A 25,496-nucleotide genomic window follows, 5' to 3' on the forward strand; every position below is an offset into this window, starting at 1 on the left:
AGTTCACAGCCAGTCTCAGCTATTTAGTGAGGCCCTTGGCAACTCAGTGAGACCCTGTTTCAAAATAAAGAATAAAAAATAGGGTTGGGGGTGTAGCTCAGAGGCAGAAGGCCCCTGGGTTCAATCCCCGGTACCGCTAAATAAATAAATAAATAAATAAATAAATAAATAAATAATCTGATTACAAAAGAGACCAAGCAGCCCAGGGAAAGACAGGGCAAGCTGCTCTCATTCCTTACGTGTTCTAACCACAAAATAAAAACTAAGTTATACAGCGGAATGCATCTGTTAATTAGCTTTATTTAGCCAGTTTGCAATCTATCCCTCTATCAAAACATCACATTATACATCATAAATATATGCAATTATTGCCAATTTAAAATAACAAATAAGCCGGCATGGTGGCACAGGCTTGTAATCCCAGCATTTGGGAGACCGAGTGCTGCAACGAACTTGCTCAGTCCTGGAGACAATAAATCTGGCACTGAGTCCGTTTGGGACCGAGATCCTTAGAAAGATGGGCAAGGGCTTTGGTTGCAGTTCTGCAGCCACTTATCTGCAGCGATTTTTTCCCTTTTTTTGAAATAAACTCCTTTAATTGTCTGTTCACGGCGCTAAAAGTGGAGATTCCTCTCCGGGAAAAAAAAATCTGAAATAATTGACATGGACAACTGCCTTTTGTACAATTGACAATGTTTTAATTTCCATCACCAGTATTTATACCCTATACCCCGTGTAAGCACCAAAGGACAATAGTGAGGCATTAAGTGTAAACAAGATAAACGAAGATCCAGTTTAAGATTCCTCTGGGACTGGGTGATTAAAGTCAGCCCCCTTGGCCTTTGTCACTGGAATCAGGTTTCTGGCCTCACAGGTGAGCCTTAGGGGGTAAGGTCTGGAGTCCGGAAAGGCATCCAGGACAGGCAGGCATCTGTAAAGGCGGGGGTTTCACACCCAAAGTCGTTTTGGGGAAATTCAGTCTTCTAGGATCTCCTTTGATCCTCCCAGAGTCTTTTTGTCTCTAGGGCTTAGTCCAAGCCCTCTTTTATCAAGATCCATAGGCTGTGTTGCAGGTTTGTCCGGTCCTGTCTGCTCCACCATCCCCTATGAGGCAATACTTATATTACAGTTAGTAGACAGGGCAAAAACATTATAACACAGGTGATTGGATTTCTATAATTGTTCTTTAATGCATGATTTTGAGGCAGACTTTTGGGTTTTTTACTGTCCTGCTGCTGAGTCACAAACGGTAGGCCTTTTAAGGCCAGATAAGAACTTATTAGCATCTCTTAAGAGGAAAAACAAATGGCCCAGGTTCCAGAGACAGTTTTACATCTCTTTGGGAAATGGGGCAAGAGGTGGTTTTGCAGCTTCCCCTGCTGGCAGAGAGGTGCTGGGAGCTAATCTTTAGATCAAAGGACCTGCCTGCTGAAAAACCCAAAAGGAATTTTGCAGCCCCTGAATCCTGGCTGCCCTTTACTAGAAAATTTATCTTTCATGGACTCAACTTCTTCCACAGTCCTAATTCTTGGGATCCTGTTTTACATCATTGGAGCTTCTTATTAGCCTAGAAATCTACGAACAGGAAATATTTTTGCCAGAGATGACGTCTTCTTCCTCGGGGTGTGGCCTCCGTGGCCTTGCCAAATGCAAGCGTTTATCGCACTCCTATATGCCAAGGGGGGATGATGGCAGCCGAGACAGGAGGATCATGGTTCATGACCAGACTCAGCTACTTAGTGAGGCCCTCCGCAACTTAGTGAGACCCTGTTTCAAAATAAAAAGTAAATAGGGCTGGGGGTGTAGCTCAGAGGTAGAATGACCCTGGCTTCCACCCCCAGTGCCAAATTAATAATAATAATAATAATAATAATAATAATAATAATAATAGCAGCAGCAGCAGCAGCAAGGCCAGGCGTGGTGGCCCACACTTGTGATCCCAGCATTCAGGAGGCTGAGACTGGAGGATCGCGGTTCGAGGACAGCCTCAGCTACTTAGTGAGGCCCTCTGCAACTCAGTGAGACCCAGTTTCAAATTAAAGAAAAAAAAACTAGAGCAGGTGGTGTATCTTGAAGGTCAAATGCCCCTGGGTTTCATCCCCAGACCCGCAAAAAATATAATAATAATAATAATAATAATAATAATAATAATAATTGATAAGTAAAATAAAAAATTAATGCGAGTAAAATAAAAATAATGTGAGTACGGCAGAGTGTAAAAAAACACGAGAGAGGTCCGGTACACGTGGCATGTAAAGTTTTAATGGCACGGCTCTCCCGGGGATCAGGGCAAGGCACCGTGGGGCCCGCGCGCCTGTCCGAAGCTAGAGGACGCGGGCTCTCCTTTTAAAGGCATGCATCTCGCGAGATGGGGGTTTACTCGCAGGAACGCCCAATTCTCGCGGGGGTTTCAGCCCCTCCCTTGCCCTGCAGAGGTCATGTGACACAAAGTCATATGAGTGCAGGACCCAGCTTATCATCCCGGCCTTTTGATGGTAGGGATAACGGATGACGATTGGACCCTCTAGCTTCTTCCTGCTGTCAAGGGGCGTCGTCAGGGGCTGGAAAGATGGCCGCGGACTCTCAGCAGAGCCCGGGGTGGGAAGAAGGCCGCCAGCTCTCCCGGAGAGCGCGGGGCTGGGGAAGAAGGCTTACGGTTCGGGCAGGCACGGGGCGGCAGCGGCGGCAGTGGCAGGAGCAACTCCTGCAAGCAGAGCGCTGGTGTGGGACCTCACAGTCGAGCTGCTGGTGGGTCGGAGAGTGCGGGGCTCAAAAAGAGAGTAAAAATAAAAAGAGAAAAAAGAAAAAAATGGGGAGGGACCCAAGAGTTCTCCCGGTTCGGCACCAAATGATAAGTAAAATAAAAAATTAATGCGATTAAAATAAAAATAATGTGAGTACGGCGGAGTGTGAAAAAACACGAGAGAGGTCCAGTACACGTGGCATGTAAAGTTTTAAACGCACGGCTCTCCCGGGGATCAGGGCGAGGCACCGTGGGGCCCGCGCGCCTGTCCGAAGCTAGAGGACGCGGGCTCTCCTTTTCAAGGCATGCATCTCGCGAGATGGGGGTTTACTCGCAGGAACACCCAATTCTCGCGGGGGTTTCAGCCCCTCCCTTGCCCTGCAGAGGTCATGTGACACAAAGTCACATGAGTGCAGGACCCAACTTATCAATAATAATAATAACAACAACAACAAAAACAAAACAGCAAAACCAAAGCCCAGAGCCAAGGAGTTCTCAAGCATGTTTATTGTGACAAAGCAGTTCTCCCAGGACAGTCCTGTCTGAGCATGTAGAAGCAAGTTCCGAGCCCAGCCCCAAGTTGTGGCTCCAGCGGCCGCTCCCCAAACACAGCTCTGGCCTGGTGTTCTGCAGGCAAGAGCTCGTGGCGGGATGGAGAGGCCCCGATGGGCGAGGAGCTCGAGGCTGGTGGGGGCTCAGCCTTCTGGTTACTCAGCTGCTGCTCAGGGACCAGGTGCCCGGCAGTCCTAAATCACCACGGACCGCAGCAGGAGCTCTGGTGGGCGCCATGGTAACCCAGCCCACAGCAACCTGAGAGAGGGTCACTGCAGGAAGAGGCCCGAGCAGGGCATCTTAGGAGGGCCCTTCGGGGGGCACTTTGGGGGGCACTTGGTAGCGGGCCCTTTAAGAGGAGGAAGACACGGTGGCAAGGTCTGCTGGCAGGACATCTTGGTGGGAGTTCAGTCAACCTAAAACCCAAGACAGACGCTATATAAACCTGTGGACTCTAAGACTGTGGTTGCCTCTTTCTGAATCGCCCCCAAGGTTGCTGGTATCCTGAGCTGATCAAAACCACACACATGTGCTCACACACACACACACACACACACACACACACACACACACATGCACACACACTCAAGCCAAAGCCTCTATCTGGCTCATTTTTTATATCTCATTTTTCATATCTGGCTTGTTTCATTTTCAGATATAAAAAATGGGCACAAGTCTTATCACATAGAAATGTCTAATAAATGTATCTATCCCTAATATAATAGAAGCTCCAGCCGGGCGTGGTGGCGCACGCTTGTAACCCCAGTACTTGGGAGGCTGAGACAGGAGGATCGCAGGTTCGCAGCCAGCCTCAGCTACTTAGTGAGGCCCTCTGCAACTTAGTGAGAACTTCCCTTCTTTTTTTTTTTTTTTTAAGTACTGGGGATGGAATCCAGGGGCATTCTACCTCCGAGCTACACCTCCAGCCCTATTTTTTATTTTTTATTTTGAAACAGGATCTCACTGAGTTGCAGAGGGCCTCACTAAGTAGCTGAGTCTGTCCTCAAACCGTGATCCTCTTGTCTCAGCCTCTAAATTGCTGGGATTACAAGCGTGCACCACCACGCCTGGCTCTAGTGAGACCTTCCCTGTTTCAAAAATAAAGAATAAAAAATTGGACTGGGGGTGTAGCTCGGGGGGTAGAATGCCCCTGGGTTCCATCTCCAGCACTACAAAGAAAGAAAGAAAGAAAAAATAGAAGACCCACAAGAACAGAAATGATTCCCCCCCCAAATGTCTACAATATCACAAAATAAAATAATACAAGCCCAACCAATAATCTTCAACGTAGAAATAATATATTGGGAAATCCACATAAACATAATGAATAAGCAAAAAGAAAAGTCAGCCAGGAAGGAAGGGGAAAAAGGAGGGAATTATATTGAAGGTAAAAGAAAAGATGCCCAGTGACAGCTCACGGCGCTGGAGCGTCACCATCCTCTCCCTGGCCTCTGCCATCTGAGCTTCTCCCGGTGTGTCTGTGAGATCTAAATGGTGTGGGAGCCCTCCCCAGCCGCCAGCCCAGGAGCAAGAGGCCAATTTACACTGGCTGTGGTGCCCTGATACTGAGGCTGGAAAGTTCTAGACCCAAGGCAAAACAAACAAACAAACAAAACCTCTCCTCCTTCTCCCCTTCCTTTGCCCCACGACCTTCAGCTCTCAGCTGCAGTCTGTCCAGGTTGCTAAAGCCCCCGCTCACCTGTGGAGCAGGTGAGGACCGGCCGTCCCTGCGGTGTCGGTGACGGAGGATCTTGAGGACCTGGGCTCTGGCTGCATCTTATAGGCAGGGCTCCGGGTGGGGCAGGAAGTGGAGCCACGAGGTCATGCCTGGCATTCCCTCCCAGCCGGCCAGCCCAGCCTTCGCGGCAAGGTGTTATTTGAAGCTGGACACTCGAACTTCTTAAGGGACGTTCTTTCTCCTAGACCGGGACTCCGTGAAGCTGCAGGAAGATTCTCCCAGCCCTCGGACTAAGAATCTGGCTTCTGGACACACTGTGGTCTTCATCTTTCTTGACAAGTGATTCCTCTCCTCTCTTCCCAATTCATTCTGTGACCCCACTTTCCTTGATCCTTGCCAACTCTGAGCTGGAATTTTCCAGTCTGAAGGCTCTCTCTCTCTCTCTCTCTCTCTCTCTCTCTCTCTCTCTGGCATATGCACATGCACACAAAAAATAATAAACTTTTATTATCTATCTATTTTTGTGGTACTTGGGATTGAACCCAGAGGAAGTCTACCTTGAAGCTACATCCCCAGCCCTTTTGTATTTTTGGTTTTGAAACAGGGCCTCACTAGGTTGCTGAGAGTCTCAGTATATTGCTGAGGCTGGCCTCAAACCTGCGATCCTCCAGTCTCAGCCTTCCAAGTACTGGGATTAGAGGCAAGTGCCATCATAGCCAGTTAATGTATAACTATTTTGGGGGGGGGGGGTACTGGGGAATGGAACCCTTCTACCTCTGGGCTACACTCCCAGACCTGTTTTATTTTATTTTATTTTATTTTATTTTATTTAACTTGGAAACAGGGTCTCTTAAGCCTTCGAACTTTTGCGATCCTCCTGCCTCCTCCTCCCAAGCGCCACCACGCCCAGCAATGTATAACTTTTAAAAGGGGATTCTTTTCTCAAAATAAGGACTCTGGAGCACTCTTTGAATGCTGGTATTCTCTTGCCTATCAAAGGGGGATTTTGTACCCTGGGTTTAATTCCAAGTAATTAAAGATAAAATAAAAAAGATTGGATACTTATATTCACTTTCCCTTAGAAAATATTTCCCAGTTTTAAGGAGCTATAAGCTTTGCTCCTATATCTTACCTAAACATTTAATATTCCAGTGCCTCTCTGCTAGTGAGGGCTATCAGCCTGATGAAGTATAAAAGTGAAAGGTTAGAGCTGCCCCAGCCCCACAAAGGGGCAGAGAGGGAAGCTAGGAGGCGGAGCCCGGTGATTCCGAGGGGACCACGCCTCCCGGTCAGGAAAAAGTGAGTTCAGAGTTCGGAGAGGAGCCCTGAGAGACAGACAGAGACAGGCTCTTCCCCACCAGCCCAGCGGGGGCTGGTGGCCACTTTCCCATGAACAAAGGCATCCATATCAGATTATGGATCTCCACGTGTCTCTGTGCAACAGGGGAACGCTCCAATGATCTTTCATATTGGTGTCGAACCCGTTTTCGGACTTATGGGACCTGGCTTGGATCTGCGCTTATTGGACTCCATGCTCGATCTGTGCACGCCCACCCACCCGCCCTGCCGGCTTCTGCAAAAAGCTGAAAGAAGACAGGACCGCGCCGCCCGCGCGTGCCGACCGCCCGCGCCACGCCCGAGGCCCGAGCCGCCCGCTGCCTGGATGGGCCTGCGCCGCCGGCGCGCGCCACTCCCACCACCGGGACAGGACCGCACAGCCCGAGGACCGCCGCTCCGTGCGCCTATGCTTTCTCTGCGCCTGGCACCTCCCGCGAACCGCTGCCCCTGCCTGCCAGATGGCCCAGGCCCCTGGCCGGCTCTCTGCTGATCACCTTCGGCCTGCCAAGTCCAGCCTGCGCTCCAGCTGATTCTTCCACTCGGACTCGCGCCCTGGCGCCCTTCACCCTATGCCCGCCCACCCCCGCTGCCCGGCCCGGCCATTCCCGTAAGCAGCCACATGGAATCACTGTGGGGGGAGGCCGCCAGCTTTGGGCCGCCATCTTGGACATGTGAAATCACTGGGGGCCGCCATCGCGGCCCCACCATCCTTAACCCCTCCCACCTCATAGCCTCACTGGAGGCCTCGCCATCTTTAATCCCTCCCACTTTCCACTCCTAACCAATCCTAGGAGTTGGCAGCCATTTTTAAAAACTTTTCGCAGCCATCTTCAGGCCAGGTCTCCACAGCAGCCTCTCTCAGCGGTAAGCTTCCTCTTAAGGGAGTAAGTGGGTTCCACCTAACTCGGAGGATTCTGACTGACTGCTGTTAAACTCGGTATACCGGTATCCTCCAGTTCTCCAGTCGTTCAGAACGATTGAGAGGTGTAAAAAGAGAAAAGAGACGTCTTCTCTCTGGCACACCTGATCTGTATTACCGAACTAGGCAGGGCCCTGGGACACTGGGGATACCTGTCTTTGTTCTTGCCCACTTACAAGTCATGGGGGGAAGTCAGCCATCAAAGATTGAGATTGACTCTCAGTCTCCGCTGGGCCGTGTGTTGGCTAATCTCCAGGCTTTGGGTTTCTCCAGGGAACTGTCCCCTGAAAGGCTCATGTCTCTCTGCACTAAGGTCTGGCCGACATATGATTTAACTAATAATTTTTGATGGCCTGCGTTGGGCACGCAAGATCCTAGGACGCTGATGGCTCTCAGTAAATTTTGCACGCGGTCAGCAAAATGGTGTGACCTCGAGTATGTACAGCCCTTCTGGCGGCTGCATTTTCTGTTTTCTCCCTCTACCGGCTCTACTGCTGCCCGAGGTATGCTGGCTGGGGAGTCCTGCCACCCACAGCCGCCATCTTGGACACCACTTGGCAACTCACAGGCGCCACCTGGTGGCCCTTCTGGGTCACAGGCTTATAATTCTGCGGACCCACAGCCGCCAGGGTAACTACAGGTACAGGGTAAGCCAGTTTCCTCTTTGGTGGCCTGCTCAATCTTTCAGGCCTTAGTTTCCTTCCCAAATCTCGGTCCAGGGTGATGACGGCAGGGACAAATTCTCTTGCACGGTGTTAGGACCCACTAAACTTTGTTTCTTTCGACATAACTCTCTTTGATGTTTATATTTTAGCAGGTCCACTTGTTTACATACTACGGTGCTCTCCCTCCTCGGATGCCAAATTGCCTAAGTATTAAACTTCTAAAATGGGTAACTGATGCTCCTAATGCAGTAACAGGTGTTTGACCAGACAAATCCATACTCACTCAATGCTGAAAAGAGTGGTGTGGGGTCTTCTTGGGGGGTTGCTGCTATTAATAACCTGGTCTAATGAAAAACTGCTAAAGGGGCGGTAGACGTTCTCCTCAGGAAAATGCTGCTATTTAAGTCAGTAGATCTAGTGACTGCCTTGTATCTAAAAGGGCTCCTGCCCAGCCTGGGTTCCGCTCACACAATTTTCTTTTTCTTTAATAGCACCTTGCCTGTTAGTCTCCTCAAAACAAACCAGTCACCGAGCTCTCCAGGGTAACCTCCAACTCTCGCTGCGACCACACCCACCTGCTCCCTTCCAGCGGCTCAGATTCCGATTTCTCCCAACCTGGGGCCCTGACTGACTGACTGACGGTGCCCCTTCCCAGCAGGAAGTTGCTAGAAGAACCATACATCGCCCCTCCTCCCCCCCTTAGTCAAAAAGGTCGGAGTGAAAGGTTAGAGCTGCCCCAGCCCCACAAAGGGGCAGGGCGGGAAGCTAGGAGGCGGAGCCCGGTGATTCCAAGGGGACCACGCCTCCCGGTCAGGAAGAAGCAAGTTCAGAGTTTGGAGAGGAGCCCTGAGAGACAGACAGAGACGGGCTCTCCCCCACCAGCCCCCGCGGCCATGTGGGGGCTGGCGGCCACTTTCCCACGAATAAAGGAATCCATAATATCTACTATGGATCTCCGCGTGTCTCTGTGCTACTGGGGGACACGCCAATGATCTTTCAACAAGGAAGCCAGATGTGGTGATGCACACTTGAAACCCCGGTACTTGGGAGGCTGAGACAGGAGGGTGGCTGGTTCAAGGCCAGGCTCAGCTACTTAGCGAGGCCTTCTGCAACTTAGTGAGAACCTGTTTTAAAGTAACAAATAAAAGGGATAGGTGTCTCGCTTAGAGGAAGAATGCCCCTGGGTTCAATCCCCTGTACCAAATAAGTAAATCAAGTAAAAAATAGAAAATCAGACGTGGTGATTCTTAAAACAAAAGATATAATTTTTAAAATATGCAGACCTATTTTTTTTTCTTTGGTGGTACTGGGGTTCCTGGAAACCCATCTACCTCTGGGCTACACTCCCAGACCTATTTTATATTTTTATTTGGAAGCAGGGTCTCTTAAGCCAGCGCACTTGGCTTCGAACCTGCGCGATCCTCCTGTCTCCGCCTCCCAAGAGCGGGGATTACAAGCGTGCGCCACCATGCCCAGCTTATGCAGACCTATTTTTAAGTCTATTTTCTGCCAGGAAAATGGTCACTATTCCCCACTGTGGGAGAAATATTTTATTCCTCCGGAATCTTTCTTTTGGCTCACCTGTTCTACCTCATTAACCTATTAGAGATTTTTTCATTCTCTGTCCATTCAGGGAAACATTACTTGTGTTGACAGAAATAATAAGTGGGTTAAGCAGCTAGTGAACAATTGAATAGGAAGGTGGGGTGTTCTGCCATAACAGCAGCTCCAAGGCTGGAGACAAAGGGAAGACTTTGGGGTGCTGGGAGCCTAGAGAGGAGGCCACTGGCTGGTGAGAACCAGGAGAGGGTAACTTGGGGTGTCTGGAAGGAATCGGAACCGGAACCAACTGCCACTGCCAACTTGGGGGAAAAAATCCTTAATGGATGCCAACAGGCCTCTCCCTCTGCGGGCTGCTACATCCCTCTAGCGCCCTCTACTGACCTAGAGATGTAGCACAGCGGAGAGAGGAGAATTTAACCTCCCACAGAGAGCCAACTGCAGGGTACGGGGAGAGGATAATGTTGTAGGCAGGGATGCCAGCATGAGTCCATGCTTCTAAAGTGCAACTGGGCGTGGTGGCACTCGCTTGTAATCCCAGCACTGGGGAGGCTGAGACAGGAGGATCGTGGCTCGCGGACAGCCTCAGCTACTTAGTGAGGCCCTCTGCAACTCAGTGAGACCCAGTTTCAAAATAAAGAATAAAAAATAGGGCTGGGGGTGTAGCTTGGAGGTAGAATGCCTCTGAGTTTTATCCCCAGGACCGCAAAAATAAATAAATAAATAAATAAATAAATAAATAAATAAATAAAATACAACATGGACCAGGCATGGTGGTACACACCTGTAATCCCAGTACTAGTGAGGCTGAGACAAGAGGATCACAGGTTTGTGGCCAGCCTCAGCAACCTATTGAGACCCTGTTTTAAAAATGAACAAACAAACAAAAAAGGCTGGGGATGTGGCTCAGAGGTACTATGCTCCCGGGCTCAATCCCCAGTAACACACACACACACACACACACACACACACACACACACACACACACAATGCAACGTGAAGTCAGAAAATGAAAAGTAACCTCTGTGACTCTATTTAAAGTTTTAAATTCCTGAATAATGGAAGTGGGGAGATTTTATTTTTTATTCTTTATTTTGAAACCGGGTCTCACTGAGTTGCAAAGGGCCTTGCTAAGTAGCTGAGGCTGTCCGTGAACCACGATCCTCTGGTCTCAGCCTCCCGAATGCTGGGATTACAAGCATGCACCACCACACCCGACTCCAGGACTTCTTTTTATTATACAATATGGGGAAAGATCCCCAGAAATATAATGACACGGAATACCATGTACTTACCAGAGCTCTTTGGAGGAGAGAGTTTATGTAAGGAAAGAAACAGGAAGAGGTAGAAATAAGTAAGAAAGAAAAAATTGAGCCAGGAGTGGTGGCGCACGCTTGTAATCCCCGCGTTTGGGAGGCTGAGACAGGAGGATCGCGCAGGTTCAAAGCCAGCCTCAGCTACTTAGTGAGGCTCTCAGCAACTTAGTGAGACCCTGTTTCCAAATAAAGTATAAAATAGGCCTGGGAGTGTAGCCCAGAGGTAGAAAGCCCCTCGGTTCCACCCCCAGTACCACAAAAAAAGAAAGAAGAAAGGAAGAAAGGAAGGAAGGAAGGAAGAAAAATTGATAACTGTGTAAAAAAATCATATAAGTAATTTGAGTCTCTAAAGGTGGGGGCTTTTTTCCGATTAATGAATGACAACTTTTTTTTAACATATAAAGGCTGATGTAAAACCACTTAAAGTCCTTGACCTGTTGATTCCTTTGTCACTGATGCATCTTGGTCGAAACTCACTTCCTGGAAGGAAACCTACATCATCGATTCCTAAGCTGGCATCACCATGTGATAAGCCGTCCCTAAGGCTCACTGAGCTAACCAGGATGCGAGTTTCCTTTGCCGCAGGGCCTGAGCTTCAGAACCACTAGGAATGATCCTCACGTGCTCCCCACCTGGAGGTGTCCTGGTGCTCCTGGAGAAGGGACGGGTTGGTGAGTCAGCCTTCTGTCAATACGGTGCCCGTGCACCTGCCCATTCTAGCTCTCATCACAGAAAGGATGGGCTGCAAGGCCAAAAATAAGTAAATAAATAATGTCTCTGAAGAAAGTTGAAGGGTGCTTGGCAATATAAGAACAATATCCTTTCTGACCTAGATCTGTGGCTGAGCTGGAGCAGAGTCTTAGGGACCCCATTCTACAGAGTCTTACATGCATCCATGCCCCTCCCTGCCTTTTGCCAGCTCTCTGTCTGGAACCCCCACTTCCCCATCCACAATTATGCAGAATTCTTAAAAAAAAAAACTCATGGTGTTTCAATTATTCAGAATAGATAAACAGAGGGAAAAAGAAGAAACTCATATTCTCTTATAATATGTTTGTGCCAGAGAACAAGTACCTGACCCTACAGGCCTTCATTTATGCTGATCAAAATAACGTGTGACTTAAAATGTCAACATACTTGCCAGGCGTGGTGGTGCACACTTGTAATCCAGCATCTGGGAGGCTGAGACTGGAGGATCGCGGTTCAAGGACAGCCTCAGCTACTTAGTGAAGCCCTTCGCAACTTAGTGAGACCCTGTTTCAAAATAAAGAATGAGCCGGGTGTGGTGGTGCACGCTTGTAATCCCTGCGCTTGGGAGGCAGAGACAGGAGGATCACACGTGTTCGAAGCCAGCCTCAGCTGTTTAGTGAGGCTCTCAGCAACTTAGTGAGACCCTGTTTCCAAATAAAATATAAAATAGGTCTGGGAGTATAGCCCGGAGGTAGAAAGCCTCTGGGTTCCACCTCCAGTACCACCAATAAATAAATAAATAAATAAATAAATAAATAAATAAATAAATAAAAGAAAGAATAAAAAATAGGACAGGGGGTGTAACTCGGAGGTCAAATGCCTCTGGGTTCCATCTCCAGACCTGCAAAAAAAAAAAAAAATGTCAACATACTTTACATTCATGATTATTAGACACTTAATACCATCTTAAACTATGTTTACTTCCTTTGGAAACACATACTATAGTGAAGATTATCTTATACTTCCTTGTTTTCATTTTTAATATTAAAATTCTTATCAACCATTCCTTGTGTTATTATAAAAAATCTTGGCATTAACAATGATTATTTTAAAATTCCTAATGCTAGTTCTTCTTTGGACTCCACAGTACATCACACGATCTTATTAAAGATGAATTAAGTGAGTATTTTGTCATGACATTATGAGTAAAATTTTAGGTGGAAGGTAATATGCAGTTTACATGAATTCGCCATATGCTTGTCATGCGCCATCCATCATGGTGGTTGGGCAAGGAAACCCAATACGACTCCATCAGCCTCCCCACTAGCAGCAAAATCAACAACACCCACATCAGTTAGCAACATCGTACTTAGGATTGGGTCCAGTTCACACCTCCAACAGGCACACGCAGATGCTCTATTTAAGCCCACTAATTGGGGTTTCTCTTCGCCCCACAGATGAGGCTCACTGGTCTCATGGTCTACTCTTCCACCAAGCCCAACCTTCGCCCTCCTCCTCATCCAGTGCCGCATGCCCTGAAGCTCTCCGGAGCCCAGGCACAATGAGGTTCTTCTGTGAGTGGTCTGCCTCTGCAGCCACGGCCAGGCCATCCACCCACCCGCCCCTCACACAGACATATATCCTTCCCAAGGACTGGTAAACTCAGTTCAACCAACACCCAAAGACGGGAACCCATTATAGAACACCCCACGGAGGGGCTGCAGCAAGCCCACAGGCAGAGTCCCCAAGCCTGCCTTTGTCTGCACCTGCACTACCGTGTAAACTCCTAGGGCCAGACCTAAGAGTTGAGTTCCCCATCCATCCATCCATCCATCCATCCATCCATCCATCCATCTGTACCCTGAGTTCCGGGTGTGTGAGCCGAATTAACCCATAAAGGTTGAAAGGCAGCCAGGTGACTGGACGGGGTGTAGAGATTTCCTGCTTCCTTTCTGTCATTCCTCAAAATACCTATAGGAGAATGCAGAAAGCCTGGCCTTGTGCACTTGCTGCTGCCGCCCTCCCCTGAGGGTGGGAAGGAGGACGCATTCTTGGGCTGTGCATCATAAAACCCAGCTCGGGATAAAAGGGCCGAGGTCCTGGGCTCCGCGGTCCACATCCTCTCAGGAAGAGCCTCGTGCCTCCACCGAACCAGGTGAGTGTCCAGCCGCGGAGAGGCCCGGCCTGGAAGGGGTGAGCAGGCGTGTCTGTGCTTGGGAGCGGGAAGTAGGGAGAGGCCTGTGGTGGGCAGCAGGGCCGGGGTGCAGAGGACCACATCCGGACGAAGAAGAGGCCATGAGCCACGGGAAGGGTTCGATGGAGCCCCGGACTCCATCTCCCTTCCTCTCTCGAGTCCCCGGAGATGGTCTTGCTGCCTCTCCCACGGGGCTCACTGTTAAACCCTCCCTGTGTCCAGAGAGATGCAGTCTTTGAAGAGGTCGCTGGGGCAGCGTGTGTTTTGTGTGCAGAATGCCTGCAGGGGGCGCTGCTCCCATCAGCTCTCCCGGGGCCAGGAAGGCTTGGAGTCCCAGAACCTCCGCCATGACATGCGCTTTCTTTGGGTTTGGTCCATCCAGGCTTGCCGCCTCCCGCCGAGATGTCCTGCCAGCAGAACCAGCAGCAGTGCCAGCCCCCTCCCAAGTGCCCCTCGCCCAAGTGCCCCCCGAAGACCCCAGCCCAGTGTCTGCCCAAAGCCTCGTCGGGCTGTGCGCTCAGCTCCGGGGGCTGCGGCGGGGGCCTGGGCTCCGGGGCCTGCGGCGGGGGCCTGGGCTCCGAGGGCGGCTGCTGCCTGAGCTCCCATGGCCGCCGCAGGTCCCACCGCTGCAGGCGCCAGAGCTCCGAGGCCTGCGACAAGGGCAGTGGCCAGCAGTTTGGGGGCTCGGGGGGCTGCTGCTGACCATGATTCCAATGTCTAGACACTCCCAAGGGCCAAGAGCAAGGCCAACCTGTGCATCCTTTCCTGGACATCCCGTTCTCTTTCGTGGACTGAGCAGCTGAAATATTCTCGGGGAGAGCTCTGTTCCCTGCAGGAGGTCTGCCCAGGTCTTCTCCAGCAGTCCCCAGCCCTTCCCTCCCAGCGATGATCCCACTGTCTGAACTTGTGGGAGAATAAAGCTATTCAACACCACCTGTATCTCGCTTTTCTTTTGATTCTGCTCCGTCCAAGGCTGACCTGGGGGTCTCTTCTCCCTGAGCAATCAGGGGTCCAGCCTGCCAGCCCCAGGAAGGATCCTGATCTACAGTGAACATGCTCTTCACGTAGGAAGGCCCGGTGGGGACTTTAAGGGCAGAAAGATGGAGGGAAGGGGCAGGGGGGTGTTGAGAGCTTGCTGAAGATAACTCTTAGAAGAAGAGTTGTGTTTTTTTTTTTTCGGTACCAGGCATGGAACCCAGGGGCATTCGACCTCCAAGCTACACCCCGTGCCCTATTTTTTATTCTTCATTTTGAAAGAGGGTCTCACTGAGTTGCAGAGGACCTCACTAAGTAGCTGAGGCTGGCCACGAACTGCAATCCTCCTGTCTCAGCCTCCCAAATGCTGGGATTACAAGCGTGCACCACCATGCCCGGCTACTATGTTTTTGTTTTTTTGTTCCAAATACTGGGATCATAGGGGAGCCCACTGCACTCAGAGTTAACATACAAACCAGAGAAAAAGGGAGAAAGGAAGGGTAAGCTTCCTTCTGAAAACATCCAGCCTGGAATTCACCTGCTCTGTCGCACTCCGCCATAAACAGCGATGGGTCCCTCCGGCTCTGCCTCGGGCATGGAAACCGTGTGCATTTCAGAGGAATTGGGAACGAGCCCCATCAGTCACAGGCTAGCGGCTCCCGGGCAGCTGGGGCCTGGTCCCAGCACTATTAACTCAAAAGCTGAGAGAAAGACCTCACCCCTCTGGGCCTCGACCTCCTCATCCCAAACTGAGGACCTTCACGGTCCCCCCGGAGCCGGTTTATGTCAGTTCTGGGAAGCAGGCTGAGTGCTGTTCAGACGTTAGCATGTAGCATTTGTTGTTTGATACCAAAACGGGAGAGCCAGGCTAAGGGTTCAGAAGCGCTAAGTGAAATTTGAGCTTTAACCACACGGCACAGTCAGGATTCCTGCCCTTGATAAGTCCAGTCTGGGCAAGGAAAGAAAGAATCAGGTCAATGAATAAAGTTCAGAGCTGAGAAGCCCGGCCTGGGTTCTGCTGAGTGGATTCTGATCTGGGGACCAAAATGAAGCCACTTTCACACGATCAAACATACAAGACAATTTAATAAAAGAAAATAATCCCAGCTCAACAGGTGACATAAATATTGGTACAGGGAATTGAACCCAGAGGCATTCTACCTCCAAACTACACCCCCAGCCTTTTCTATTTGGTTTTATTTATTTTATTTATTTTTATTTTTTTTTTTTTTGGTGGTACTGGGGTTCCTGGAAACCCTTCTACCTCTGGGCTGCACTCCCAGACCTACTTTTTATATTTTTATTTGGAAACAGGGTCTCTTAACCCAGCGCGGCTGGCTTCGAACCTGCACGATCCTATCTCCGCCTCCCAAGCACGGGGATTACAAGCATGCACCACCACGCCTGGCTTATTTTGTTTTATTTTGATACAAGTTTTTGCCAAGTTGCTGAGGCTAGCCTCCAATCTGCGATCCTCTCATCTCAGACTCTCGACTACTAGGATTGCAGGTATGCACCACTATGCCTGGCTGTGAAATCAGTAATACCAAAGCAGCATGCGCCAGGGGGATTTTCCTGCACCCGAGGTGGTGTTAGCAAAATTATTTAAAAGCATAGAGTAATACAAAATTAAGAAGAGAAAATTACATAGAGAACCACACTGGAGGGGAGTGGAGGGGACACTCGCCCCCATGGATAGCTGGTCACTAGGACAGTCCCATCAGGAACCAGGCATGGCCCTGCCACTAAACATGGTTCCTGACACATGAGGACCCAGTGGCCAAGGGAAATGGTTCTCTCAACTTGATTAGGTGCATGGAGCCGTCCTGGGAGTTCGTTTTCCAGTCGTTTGTTCTGTAGGTCCTGGGGATCCAGCTCTGAGGGCACACAGTTCTGAGTCGCTGGAGCAGACCTCCATCCAGGTGTTTACTTTCCAGGCTGGTACCTACATGTCCTGCCCTGTCTTCATTGGAGATCTCCTCTCCCCTGTGTGGCGGGCCCCACTGCAGGGGGATAACCCCAGCCTGGGCAATATGTTAAGGCAGGGAAGAAGGATTCTGTGCGATAAGAGAAGTACGCAGGGATTATGGGATGTGCAGCAGAACCAACAGCTTTAGACGGAAAAGGTAGTCACAAATAGGAGAAAACCAGTGGGCGTCCTGCTGCGCACCCCAATACTTGTGGCGTGGAACAATAAGCCACCTTAATAATCTCCCGATTTGGGGGATCAGAAATTCAGGAAAGGTTTTGCAGGTGGTTCTTGTTCCACACACGTGTAGTCAGATGTCCACCTGCAGGCTTGACTGGGATGGACATTCGGGAGAGTTCATCAGATGCCTGGCCATCCGTGCTGGATTCCATGGGTGTCTCTTTCAGGGTGTTCACTGGAGGACCTACGTCCAGCTCCCTGGCAAGACTGGCACAGGGTAGCCAGAGTTCTTCCATAGCACCGGGCTTCCCTCAGAGGAAACATCCCAAGAGGACCAGGTGGCATCTGCCCGGTGTTTTGTCCTTACACACAAACCTGCCTTGTGAGATGAGCAAAGGAGGTAGAGCCTGCCCGGTGTCTGTTCCTGAGACAGGATCTGCCCTGGATGCCTGAACAAAGACACAGAGAGACGTGTTCCATGAGAAGTAAAGCTTTATTTCTTGCAGGAACGTGAAGGAGGAGGGAACACTCCAACAGGGTAAGGGGGTGGTGGTGGTGACCCTGAGCTTGTCAAGAAGCTTCTCAGCAGGAAAAGAGGGACAGGAAGACGCCCATTCCAGTCCTTCAGAGGTGTCCTTCCTTAAAGCGGTTTATTTAGTCTCATGGGTCAGGTCAGCAGCAGCCCCCCGAGCCCCCTGACTGCTGGCCACTGCCCTTGTCGCAGGCCTCGGAGCTCTGGCGCCTGCAGCGGTGGGACCTGCGGCGGCCATGGGAGCTCAGGCAGCAGCCGCCCTCGGAGCCCAGGCCCCCGCCGCAGCCCCCGGAGCTGAGCGCACAGCCAGAGGATGCTTTGGGCAGACACTGGGCTGGGCTCTTCGGGGGGCACTTGGGCGAGGGGCACTTGGGAGGAGGCTGACACTGCTGCTGGTTCTGCTGGCAGGACATCTTGGTGGGAGTCAAGTCCTGGACAAAATCAGAGACACATTTAAGCACAGAAACTCCGGGCCCATCTCTCCATATCTACTGTGTCGAACATTTAACACCCTTTCTCCCTGTGGCCAGGCTGTGCTCGAAGTCGTGGGAGATGCAGGAGTCTGGAGGAGACACCTGTGTCTGGATCAGGCATCCCCAGATGTCAGAAGGATCCATGAGCATCCCAACAACAGGCTCAGAGCCAGAACAGAAAGAACCTGAGGTCCCTGGCTCCAGCCACAGAGGCCCTCCCTCACTGACCCCACCCAGGACCCCCACTATGAGCTCCTTTCCAGATCTGGGCTCCTCTTTCCCGCACAATCCCAGCTTCTGGGACACTCACCGGGTGCAGAGGAGACAGGAGAAGGCTGTGGATGCAGAGGCTGTGGATGAGGAGGCCAGGGCAGGAGCCCTTTTATCCTGCGCAGAGTTGATGAGACATGCTTTGAGCATGCTGCTGCTTTCACAACCAGGAGATGACGGCGCCGGGTACTTACCTGCCTCCCGTGTCTTCCTGGGCTCAGGTTGAAAGGCCTCAGAGGTGGAACCAGGATGTCCCTGCAGCCACACGGAATCACTTCCCCTTCTGGTCCCCCCAGCACACTGCCCAGCCTCTGCCCATTGATCATGGGCTCCCACCTGTTACTGCATGCAACAGTAACACTGAAGATATTCCTAGCTTGTCTCTTCCCTGACTGCCTAGCAACCTTGCTGGACCATCACTTGGAAAAAATCTACATCCTAGGAGACAAATGCTATCCAGCAGTGTGGAGAAGCACTATCAGTGCACTTCAGTCCCCAGATGTTGCAAGTCAGTCTTCCAGTGCGCAGCTGGCTCTAAAGAAGGATGGAGCCCCTTTGGGTGTTCTCTGAGAGTGTCAGCTAGATGTGCCCATTGGACCCAAGGAAGATGAACCATGGGGGAAGGGAGCAGAAAGCTCCTAAGAGACCCTCGTCACCCCCTCCCTGCCCCATGAATAGCATGTGGGCCATCAAGGAGTCAGCAAGCAGAAGGGAGTTATAATTCTGGAGGTGGTAGACTTAGAACTGCTCTTATTAAAACTGATCTTATTACAGCCAAGTGTGGTGGCGCACGCTTGTAATCCCCGCACTTGGGAGGCTGAGGCAGGAGGATCCCACGGGTTCGAAGCCAGCCTCAGCTACTTAGTGAGACTTTCAGCAACTTAGTGAGACCCTGTTTCCAAATAAAATATAAAATAGGTCTGGGAGTATAGCCTGGAGGTAAAAAAGCCCCTGGGGTCCACCCCCAGTATGACAAATATATATATATATATATATATATATATATATATATATATATATATATATTTGTCATATATAATTTATATTTGCCTGAATCACAGTAGCTGAAAATAACCAACAATCCAAGTAGTTGCAATGTGTCTCCTTGAAATTTCTTGGAATATACAAAGGGGTGTGCCCCGTGGTCATAGAAGCCGGTCAGACGGCCCTGGTGACATGGTCCACTGGCTCTGCCCCTCGTGCCCCGGCTCACAGCCTCAATATCTACCTGCTCAGAGGACCTATGGAGCCTCCCCTTCTCACTAAGTCTTAATCACCCAAGGAGTCAGGACCTTGCCCAGCCTTTGAGACTTTTCAGTACTGGGTGACTCAAGATGACGCTTGTGCAATCCAAAAGGAGCCTTTGTACGGGTGTCTACTGAACAATCAGTCAATTAGTAAAGCTATTCATTTCTGCGGAAAGATCTGCACCCTCCGATGAAGTTAGGCCTCCTCTTACCCCCTCGGAACCTGCCCTTTCCAGTCTGCGTACACCACAGTTCAACCCATCACGTGCAACTCTCCAGCCCCAGCTGTCTTCCCAGGGCTGAGCCATGTCTGACCCACAGCTGATCCTCAACGTTTAATGACTGGTGAATGACTGAGTGAATAAATACAGGAGCAAGGGTTGGGGATGGCTGTTAAGAAGGAAGAGACACTAGGCGTGGTGGCGCCCACCTGTTATGCCAGTACTGGGGAGGCTGAGACAGGAGGATCGCAGGTTTGAGGGCAGCCTCAGCAACATAGCAGGACTCTGTTCAAAAGGAAAAGAACTAACAAGGGTCCGAGATATAGCCCAGAGGTAGAATGCCCTGGGTTCACTGCCCAGTACCACTGGGGTTTGGGCAACAGGACCACATCTGTGGGAGAGAATGAAGCAGGTAATCATCCCATGCGGGACACTGCTGAAGGTTGAGCCTGACTTTCTGGAGGAGCCCCGTGTGCTGGCAACACCAGCTCCAGGAGGTTGATCTCTTCTCCCCGAATGACCTGCAGACACCCAGACACATCTGGGTACCTGCGTGAAAACCCGAGATGTAAACTAGGACTCCCCAAGTAAACCAGAAGGAAACCCAGCCTACTTGTGTGGTGCCTTCCAAGGCTTGCCCTGCCCAGCAAGCTCATGAGAATGGAAGGAATGTTCCACTCCTCTCACCCTGTTTACCCTCCCCAGTATGACAGTATGACCGAGTCTGCAGAGAAAAGCGTCTTTTTTATTTTATTTTATTTTTTGTGTGTGATACTGGAAACCAGGGCTTTCTACCTCCAGCCTATACTCCCACGCCTATTTTATATTTTATTTAAAAACAGGGTCTCACTAAGTTGCCGAGAGCGTCACCAAGTAGCTGAGGCTGGCTTCGAACCTGTGCGATCCTCCTGTCTCAGCCTCCCAAATATTGGGATTACAAGCGTGCGCCACCACGCCCGGCTAAAGGGTCTCTCTTCATGGCTCAGACTTTCCCCTTTAAAAACCAGTGTCCAGTTGTGGAGTTCTCAGCACTGTGGGGTAAACACTCAAAAAAAAAAAAAAAAACAACCGTAATGAGGCCGAGGTGAACAGTGTGGCCCCAGATGGTGGGGAACATCATTCCAAAGCCACAATCCGGCCGGTAAGGTTAACATCCTCCCCAGGCTGCACCACCAGCTCCATCCTGAACAACGCTCCTCAGTTCACGGCACACCCTCTGCTATGGGGTCTTGAGATAACTCAGGGGTCTCCCTGCTCAGTGTGGGTGAGTTTAAGAGTGAAGTGGAAAAGACACCACAGTCTAAAGAAAGGAAACCGGGCATGATGGCGCACGCTTGTCATCCCAGCATTCGGGAGGCTGAGACAGGAGGATCGGGATTCACAGGCAGCCTCAGCTATTTAGTGAGGCCCTCTGCAACTCAGTGAGACCCTGTTCCAAAATAAAGAATAAAAAATAGGGCAGGGGCTGTAGCTCAGAGGTCGAATGTCCCCGGGTTCTATCCCCAGACTCCCCTCAAAAAAAGGACTGGGGGTGTAGCTCAAAGGTAGAATGCCCCTGGGTTCCATCCCCAGTACCACAAAAAAATAAATAAATAAAAATAAAAATAAAGAAGCAAGAAGGGAAGGAAAAGGGAGAGACGGGTAAGGAGGTAGACCAAATATTATGCTGTAATATGTCTATGAATATATCTTATGGATGTCAGCATTGTGCACAATTAGGATGCACCCATCAAACTGTCAACATTTAAATTTTAAAATTTTACCTAAAATGTCTCTGCACAACTGGGCACGGTGGCGTACGCTTGTAATCCCAGCCATTTGGGAGGCTGAGACAGGAGGATCACAGCCTGGCTCGGCTACTTAGTGAGGCCCTCTGCACCTCAGTGAGACCCTGTTTCAAAATAAAGACTATAAAGCCTGGCGTGGTGGCACACGCTTGTCATCCCAGCATTGGGAGGCTGAGACAGAAAGATCGCGGTTCGCGGACAGCCTCAGCTACTTAGTGAAGCCCTCTGCAGCTTGTTTCAAAATAAAGAAAGAATACCCCTGGGTTCAATCCCCAGTGCCACACACACACAGTCTCTGCTCAAAGAATTAGCCCCTACTTGATGCTTGCAATCCCAGCCAGACTTCTTTGATTTTTGTAGTACTGGGGATTAAACTCAGGTATTCTGCCTCTGAGCTATACCCCTAGCTCTTTTTAATATTTGCATTGAAACAGAATCTCGCTGGGTTGCTTAGAGGCTCACTAAGTTGCTGAGGCTGCCTTGAGCCTGCGATCCTCCTGTCTTGGCCTACCAAGTCCTGGGATTCAGATGTGCACCACCACACCCAGCCATGTCATTGATTTTAAAAAATAAAAGCAAAAATAAATTTTTACAATAGCCTAAGTAAACTTAACGATGAAAGAATTTTAAATTAAAAATATAAACAAATAAATAGCTGGAAAGATTTCAACGTAAGATGTAAACTGGACCCTAGCATTTTACAAATAATCTTTAGACCAATAAAGTGCTGGTTTTTAAAAGTAGGTTATCAGAATATGCAAGTATCTTTACAAAATAAGAATCAGTCACATTTTTCTTTGTCTACATTCATTATGGTTAATTTTTCTAAGCTTACAAATGAGATGGCTTTAGGGAAAAAAATCCCAAACCGGGCGTGGTGGCGCACACTTGTCATCCCAGCACTCAGGAGGCTGAGACTGGAGGATCGTGGTTCGTGGACAGCCTCAGCTACTGAGTGAGGCCCTCTGCAACTCAGTGAGACCCTGTTTCAAAATAAAAGAATAAAAAATAGGGCAGGGGGTGTAGCCCAAACTCACCAAGAAAGAAAGAAAAAAAGAAAGAAAGAAAATCCCATAGCATAAAAATGGGGTTGCAAAGGTAATACATTCACCATAACCTTTGATATGTACATATCAAGAAAGAAAATAAGTTAAGAATTTAGGAACTGTGCTTTGTGGCAAATTTCCTGCAACACCGTCTTGTGCAGGTGTCAAGGGCTAAGCACAGTGGAATACACGAACACAAACCAGACATTTTCATTAGTAGCAAAGAAAAGTCTCAATAAAGGTGTATGGAATTACCTTTTATTTGCGGTACTGTGGATGGAACCCAGGGGCATTCTACCTCCGAGCTATACCCCCGTATAGCTGTTCGTGAACCGCGATCCTCCCGTCTCAGCCTCCCGAATGCTGGGATGACAAGCGTGTGCTACCACGCCCGGCTCTGTAATTACCTTTAAAAAAAATAAAGGCAAGAAGTTACTCAGAGAGGTTTAATGGTCATAAAAAATAAGACATGTTTACTATAAAAGATTACATTCAAAATATCATTAATTGTATAAGGTATTGTTCATTATATAAAAGCATACTACCTACCACTTGCTTTTTACCTGTTAACACTAAGCCATAAACATTGTTCTCTGTAAGAAAATATAAATCCAAAGCAGAATGTGCTGATCACCTATAATCCCAGTGCTTGGGAGGCTGAAAAAGGAGGATTTAAAGGAGGTTTAAGACCAGCCTCAACAACTTAATAAACCTCTCAGAGAGGTTATCTCAGAGAAATAATCTCTAGAGAGATTATTTCAAAATAAAAAGGGCTCAGGTGTGGCTCAGAGGTAAAATGCTCCGGGGTTCAATTCCCAGGACCAAAACAACAACAACAATATATATATATATATATATATATATATATATATATATATATATATATATATATTCATGACATATTACTTTAATAACAAAATAGTTAATTATGTGCAAATCATTAAAGTTTAATTATAGCCCTAATCATATTTTTCTTTGAATACGGCAGGATGTTACAATAATTAAAATGGGAAAAATAGATTTCCATTTACATGGCTTTACTAAAATTCAAACAGAAGACGCTTTTAGCTATGGACAATCCATTTTATTTGTCCATCAAAAGCTAAGGGCAGCCGGGCATGGTGGTGCACGCTTGTCATCCCAGCATTCGGGAGGCTGAGACCGGAGGATCGCAGTTCGCGACAGCCTCGGCTACTCAGTGAGGCCCTCTGCAACTCAGTGAGACCCTGTTTCAAAAATTAAGAGACTAAAAATGAGGGCTGGGCGTGTAGTTCGGAGGTACAATGCCCCTGGGTTCCATCCCCAGTACTGGAAAAACCCCAAATCTAAGGGAAGGGCAGGATCCCAGGAGTCCCCAGTGGGAGGCACTTCAAAAATCACCCCGGGCTCAATCTCATCACTTGGACGGTGTGGAAAGACCAGAATCAGGCTGGAAACCTGGGCCCTGAATGTGCCGCGCTGTCACCTCCCTGGGCGTGAAAGCAGCAGGCTCAGGAGATTGCATCACCTCCCTAGGTCTGCACAGGATAAAAGGCTCCTGCCCAGGCTCCCATCCACAGCCTCCCAGGAGCAGCCTTCTCCTGCCTGCTCTGCACCCAGTGAGTATCCAGCAGCTGGAGAGGGAAGGGAAGGGAAGGGAAGGGAAGAGAAGGGAAGGGAAGGGAAGGGAAGGGAAGGGAAGGGAAGGGAAGGGAAGGGAAGGAGAGGGGAGGGGAGGGGAGGGGAGGGGAAGGGGGAGGAGGGGGGAGGGGAGGGGAGGGGAGGGGAGGGGAGGGAAGAGAAGAGAAAGGAAGGTCATCGCAAAGGAGAGGGCAGTGGGGAGAAGGGAAACAGACCCAGAGCCAGAACAGATTGGCAGCAGCGGGCAGTGGGACCGGGGAGCCCGGTGGGGCAGGACAGCTTCTAACAGCCAAGGCACAGGAACATGCGCTTCCTTTTTTCTTTACTTTTTCTTATTTTTTTATTTTCCTTTCTTTCTGTTTTGTTTTGTGGTCCTGGACATGGAACCCAGGGGCATTTTACCTCTGAGCTACACCCCCAGCCCTGTTTTTTATTCTTTATTTTGAAACAGGGCCTCACTAAGTAGCTGAGGCTGGCTGCGAACTGCGATCCTCCTGTCTCAGCCTCCCAAATGCGGAGATTACAAGCATGCGCCGCCAGGCCCAACTTTTTTTCTTTCTTTCTTTCCTTTCTTCTTTCTGTCTTTCTCTTTCTTCCTATCTTTCTTTCTTTCCTTTTTTTTTCTTTTTCCTTTTGGTACTGGAGATTGAACTCAGGGGCCTTATACCTCCAAGCTATACCTCCAGCACAAGCTATACCTTTCTTCCTTCCTTTCTTTCTTTCTTTCTTTCTTTCTTTCTTTCTTTCTTTCTTTCAGTACTGGGGAGGAACCCAGAGGCATTCCACTTCTGAGCTACACCCCCAGCCCTATATTTTATTCTTTATTTTGAAACAGCATATCACTAAGTTGCAAAGGGCCTCACTAAGTAGCCGAGGCTGTCCGTGAACCACCATCCTTCTGTCTCAGCCGCCCGAAAACTGGGATTACAAGAGTGTGCCGCCAGTCCCGGCTAATTGTTTATTTTGAAAGAGGGCTGTGCTAAGTTGCTGAGGCTGGCCCCCAACTTTTCATCCCCCTGACTCAGCCTCACAGTAATCAGTACTGGGATTACAGGCAGTATTCAAGCACACATATTTTTTCTATTCAAATCCACATACTTTTTCCGTAATGTCCGTCCATCCTCCAAATGCTTTTCCCAAAGAGGTGCATCTGCTGGGTGTTCTCTGAAAGCACAGAAACACTGCTGCTCAGTTAGGCCACCAGCACTCCGTCCTGGGTAGAGAGCAAAGCTGGAGGTTTGTCTCTAAGCCTGGCCTGATCCAACTCCAACCACATCCGCAGCTCTGGGCTCCCGAAAGCTAAGTCTTAGCAGCCCCCAGACACTGACTGTCCTTTCTAGACTGACAGGTTGCTTTGTTTTGCCCAGGTTTGCTGACTCCTGCCGAGATGTCCTGCCAGCAGAACCAGCAGCAGTGCCAGCCCCCTCCCAAGTGCCCCTCGCCCAAGTGCCCCCCGAAGAGCTCAGCCCAGTGTCTGCCCAAAGCCTCGTCGGGCTGTGCGCTCAGCTCCGGGGGCTGCGG

General features: G+C 49.6%; 3 protein-coding genes across 3 annotated transcripts in view; 2 read left to right on the plus strand and 1 right to left on the minus strand.

Moving 5' to 3' along the window:
* Nucleotides 1–14,057: 14,057 nt before the first annotated feature.
* Nucleotides 14,058–14,357, plus strand: LOC308260289 (late cornified envelope protein 3C-like; the record flags this gene model as incomplete). The annotated part of the gene is made up of 1 exon (XM_080691595.1): nucleotides 14,058–14,357. One exon carries the CDS (start codon nucleotides 14,058–14,060, stop codon nucleotides 14,355–14,357), a length of 300 nt encoding a protein of 99 aa, XP_080547721.1.
* A 3,094-nt stretch (nucleotides 14,358–17,451) lies between these two features.
* On the minus strand, nucleotides 17,452–17,724 carry LOC308260571 (late cornified envelope protein 3C-like; the record flags this gene model as incomplete). Its single annotated transcript, XM_080691958.1, has 1 exon — nucleotides 17,452–17,724. The coding sequence occupies one exon, from the start codon at nucleotides 17,722–17,724 to the stop codon at nucleotides 17,452–17,454; it is 273 nt and encodes a 90-aa protein (XP_080548084.1).
* A 7,638-nt stretch (nucleotides 17,725–25,362) lies between these two features.
* The window catches only part of LOC308260570 (late cornified envelope protein 3C-like), a gene marked incomplete at both ends in the record, with an annotated part of 273 nt that continues 139 nt past the window's right edge, over nucleotides 25,363–25,496 (plus strand). The window contains one exon of the mRNA XM_080691957.1: nucleotides 25,363–25,496. This exon is cut by the window's right edge and continues 139 nt beyond it. Within this exon, the coding sequence (XP_080548083.1) occupies nucleotides 25,363–25,496 (134 nt within the window).

Source organism: Muscardinus avellanarius (assembly GCF_963383645.1).
Source record: "Muscardinus avellanarius genome assembly, chromosome: 3".
Taxonomy (NCBI): domain Eukaryota; kingdom Metazoa; phylum Chordata; class Mammalia; order Rodentia; family Gliridae; genus Muscardinus; species Muscardinus avellanarius.